Source organism: Octopus bimaculoides, chromosome 8, assembly GCF_001194135.2.
Source record: "Octopus bimaculoides isolate UCB-OBI-ISO-001 chromosome 8, ASM119413v2, whole genome shotgun sequence".
NCBI lineage: Eukaryota > Metazoa > Mollusca > Cephalopoda > Octopoda > Octopodidae > Octopus > Octopus bimaculoides.
The window spans coordinates 41,336,319-41,341,291 of NC_068988.1; the positions used below are offsets into that span (position 1 = coordinate 41,336,319).

Consider the following 4,973-nt stretch of genomic DNA (forward strand, 5'->3'; position numbering starts at 1 on the left):
TAAAGCCCTCATACAAAGTGTGAAGAATTACTGGAAATATTACCTTTACTTGGAAACAAGTGGGTTTGTATAAAAAAAAAACAATGACATGGCATGTGGGAAGAAGCTTGGTTCCCAACCGCACAGTTCCAGGTTCAGTCCCACTGTGTGCTGCCTTGGGCCAACCAAAGCCTTGTGAGTGGATTTGGTAGACGGAAACTGAAAGAAGCCTATCGTATATATGTATATATATATGTATGTGTGTGTGTCTCTGTTTGTCCCCCCCAACATCGCTTGACAACCGATGCTGGTGTGTTTACGTCCCTGTAACTTAGCGGTTCTGCTAGAGATCGATAGAATAAGTACTAGGCTTACAAAGAATAAGTCCTGGGGTCGATTAGCTCGACTAAAGGGCGGTGCTCCAGCATGGCCACAGTCAAATGACTGAAACAAGTAAAAAAAAAGAGTAATCCATCTTAAACTCATGACCATAAATAATATTAACTGAATTGTGGGTGTCACATATAGAGAACTTGCTTTATTGAACAACATGTATTTTAAATATTAAGTTTGCAAAGTGTGTTTCAAAGTGAATAATATCATTTAACTTGTATGTAAGAAAAAAAATTATTTACTTTCTACCCTGCCATTTTCCAGCTGCCTTGGTTAGTGTTGCTCAGAAGATGAAATACAACAATCTTGTAGTGAACCTCCTTGGTGAGTAAATCAATAATATTTGATATCTTTGAATTTCCAATCTCTGTAATACCTCAGATTTAACAGAGGTGTAATTACTCTTCCCAATAACTACTCATTTGAACATTGTTGTCTATTTTACAAACAATAAGTTTTGTCTAAAATTTGTAATAAAAAATTTTAAAAAAGCAATTGGTATTTGAATGTAAATGGTATTTTAGATTGTTTGATAGATTTAGTTGTAATAATTAATAAAAGTAGACATTTCGAGGTAAAATGAACATTGTTTATTCTTATTTGTGTATTTTTTATTAATAATACTATGAAGAATCTATTCTCCCTTTCATTCACTTCGATATCAACAAGAAAATCTGTATTTAGATCCTCAAAGGGATTTTAACTCATTATGTAGGTGAACTTTAGCAGAAAGGAGTGATGGTTAGCAGTGGTAAACATGTGTGAGAGTTAGGGAAAAAAGTGATGAAAGTAAGTAACAAAGAATAATGGCATAGACAGAGCCAATGAAATGCCATCTCTGGTTAAACAGGTGGTATCTTGGATGAATGATAGTGATAATAGGGAGGCACATTGATAGGTAAGGATATGAATGATATATGGGAGAGTAACAAAGAGAGGAGGAGTACAGCATATTGAAACTTGATATAAGTGTAGATATTATACATACCAATCACTACCACCTTCATCATTATGTCTGTTTCATATTTGCATAAGTTTGGGTTGTTTTAAGTATTAATGCATATATGTGTAGATCTGTGTGTAGACATCTGCATTTTCGTGTGTGCACATATACACGCTAAAATGAAGATGTATGCACACAAATATACACAGGTTTATATATCTACATGTATCTGTTTACCTCCTCTTGTGTGTGAGTGTGTGCATATGTTTATAACAAAGATGAAGAAAGCTATACTAAATAAAAGATAAAATTCTTGGTTTATTAAAATAATCTTTGTTTCAAAAGAAGGCAAAACAAATGGCGAGGGGAAATTGTGACCAACTGTAAATGAAGAGCGATAATCTCTGGAATTCTCCAAAACAGACAAAAGGAAATGACCATCTGTTTTCTTTTATTAGACATGGGATCTACTGAATACATGCTTCTACCTCAGTAGGCATCATTATCACAGTTGTTGTCCTACATTGACTTCAACTGGACATATAAAATTTAAACATCTATAAAACATGCAGACAACCTTTTTGGCCAACGGCAATTTGAAATTGCCATTAGGCACTTGCTTACCTTCTCTCAAAGAAATGTTCATTAAATTAATTCATCTTGTATGGCCTTCATGGTCCTTATTGTCCTTATTCAAAACACTGGCTCCTCTGAATTATTTCTGAATTGTCCTGTCTGTGTATATAAGGTGTAGACATGGCTGTGTGATTAAGAAGCTTGCTTCCCTACCATGTTGTCTTGGGTTCAGTTCCACTGTGCAGCACTTTAATTTAGGCCTGCAAAACTAGGTCCTCAATTGACAAACCTAGCTATTGAATACTATTAGTGCACAATATCCTGCCTAACCAAATGAACTTAAATCCTAAAATAATCTGTGATTTGATACACTTCTTTCCTGACTAAGATCTTTTATGGCTGAATTTTTGAGTAAAAGAAAAATTAATTGTGAATTCTATATCTTTAGATTTCATTATCATAGTTAATTTTATTCAGTAGGGTGGGCATCTGTTCGTAGGAAAATTTGTCTCAATGAATTCTGTCTGACCCATGCTGGCATGAAGTAGTGGAAGTTACAACACTGATGATGATTACTATATTATAGTATGATATATTATTATTAATTTCAGGAGCTCTCTCTGAAAACGGACGTATCCAGAAGCTCTCAGGTGTCATTAATGCATTTGAAACCATCATGAGTTCTCACAGAGGTGAAGTGCCCTGCACTGTTACCACAGCTAAGGTATGTAAATAGTTGCAGAATTGATATATGCTGTAGTCACTTCAGAAATGCCACCTTAGTAACTACCTCAAAGTCGGTAGTGGGCATCTCACCTATTCCGCAAATTGCTCACATCTAAACAAGTGATTGGCAATGATTCATTCACCAACATGTTGCAGTCACTGTCTCACAGATATGCTGTTTCCCTTTTTCTATTTCAATCACTACTGCAACAGCCTTTATGCTCTTTTGAACTAGCTAGCTGTGTCTTACTTCTTGCACTAAACTTTCCTTCCATCTTCAACCCTCTGGAATTCTTCCCCTACTCCTGTCCACGTTTTCCTGTAAACATTGACAACATCAGTCTTACTATTCAAGAAGACCATTGTCTCTCTTTACTCATAACTTTAAAAAAAAAGTGTTTATGCTGACACTTAATATATATTAACATTACTAAAGTATAAGTAAAGCTACATGTGATAGCATAACCATTCTTCCACAGTGACATCTGTCTCTGATCTTATTCTAGAAGCAAGTGTTATTTTTCTGAATTCACAGGATTTTATGGAAGCTGCTGCAGAAGAGAGACATAAAGATAGGCTGACATGAGCAGTGTTTGACCTCAGAATTTACTTTGGCAAATAGACATGCAGTTTTCCAGCTAATGATTGAGACTCTGTATCAATAATTCATGACCCCCCACCCCAAAAAACTCTCAATTGGCCATGAACAGACAATGTTGGTATATTGCATTGGATTGGATACCTATGTTCAATCCACTAGAGGACAAAGGCTTCAGCATGTTCTCTCCACCAACTATGGTCTGATGTAGGGGCCATGAATTTGACCATCAGATCATACTGGTTTGGTGAGCCTAGTCTGCCACTCTGGCTCAAAGTGGCTTGGCAGAGGGGTGCATTTTTTTTTTATACTCATACCCAGGAGTAATTAAGTCGGTTACTTATTTATTCCCCATTTTAAGAAACACTGCTTTATGTGGTTGCTCAGCTTACTATAAATTGTAGTTGTGGTATTTTTCTAATTATCTAGGAAAAAAAGACCCACTGGATAATATAGTGATATTCAGTAATCCCTTGGCTATCGTGGGAGTTACATTCCAAAAACCCCTGCAATAGATGAAAATCCACAAAGTAGAAACAGTACTGTACTGTATATTTTTTTATTATTTCTATTATTTGTATGTATTTATTTTATTATAAATGCAAAACACCACCACAGAGGAATCGGCGTAAGCTTAAATAATAAACCATGATATGACAAGGGATTACTATAATATCGTAATAAAAAATGAGATGGTCATGGCTGGAATGCTTTTGGTCAGACTTCTCCTGACTCAAGACCAAACTGGAATTGATAAAAAAAAAAATAACAAAATAGTTTTTTTTATATCTTTAATTTTTGTTTGAACTCTTAATTTTTCTCTACCCAGTCAGTTGATCTGAATCTAAATGTTTTGCATGCTTTGAATTGATAATCGTTCAGTTTCTTTACCTCTAGTTTAACCGAATAAATTCTCTTTCTATCATTACCAGCAACTTGATGCTGCAACTCTGAAGGAACTTCAAGCAGCTTTACAGTTGTTTCTTAACAAAAAGGAGAAACTTATTCTGGAAACAAAGGTTTGTTCAATCTTGTTTCTTCAACCAGTTCTGTTTATTCGTATCGCCATCTATATTCCCTTTACCCTCCCTTTTCTCTCCTTTCCTGTGTTAACAAGGAATTTCTAATGAATATTGGCATTAGGAAGGGCATCCGGTCATAGAAACCAAGTTAAGTCCGGTTGGAACCTAGTGCAGTTTTCTGGCTTACCAGCTCTGGTCAAACCATCCAAGCCATGCTAATGTGGAAAATGGACATTGAACAATGATAATGATGACCTCATTTGGTAATAGGCTTAACCTGTCACTTTGTTTAACACTACTACCATTTGACTCCTGGGTACCTTTAGCTATGTCCACTGTGTTGCAAGCATCGTGTCAAGATCTTCAGTCTGAGGACCACTTTTGCATTTGTAATTCTTTTGACCCTCTACTAAGGTTCCCACCATCCATTTCCCGCATAATTCTTTGCATATATTTTTTTAACAATTATTTATTTATGTTTTTTCTCTTTGCAGGTGGATCCAACAATCATTGGAGGAATGTTGGTAAACATCGGTGACAAATTTGTTGACATGTCTATGTCCACCAAAATTAGGACTTACACAAACTTAATCAAGCAAGCAGTATAATCTTGGGATACAAACATTAGTCCTGTCAAAATATGTTGCTGTGTCTCAGCAGTTTGTCATTTCGTAGGGTTTCTATTCTTATGAACCTGTAAAACAACTCATTAGAATTAAAAGTTTTAACCTGGAAA

The 4,973-nt window shown here is 35.4% G+C and overlaps 1 protein-coding gene across 1 annotated transcript in view; it reads left to right on the plus strand.

Moving 5' to 3' along the window:
* The window catches only part of LOC106869222 (ATP synthase subunit O, mitochondrial), an 11,453-nt gene extending 6,480 nt beyond the window's left edge, over nt 1–4,973 (plus strand). Inside the window, exons 4-7 of the mRNA XM_052969846.1 lie at nt 573–696; nt 2,503–2,615; nt 4,148–4,234; nt 4,732–4,973. Of these exons, the coding sequence (XP_052825806.1) occupies nt 573–696; nt 2,503–2,615; nt 4,148–4,234; nt 4,732–4,845 (438 nt within the window). The 3' untranslated portion in view covers nt 4,846–4,973. The remainder of the gene's footprint in view (nt 1–572; nt 697–2,502; nt 2,616–4,147; nt 4,235–4,731) is intronic.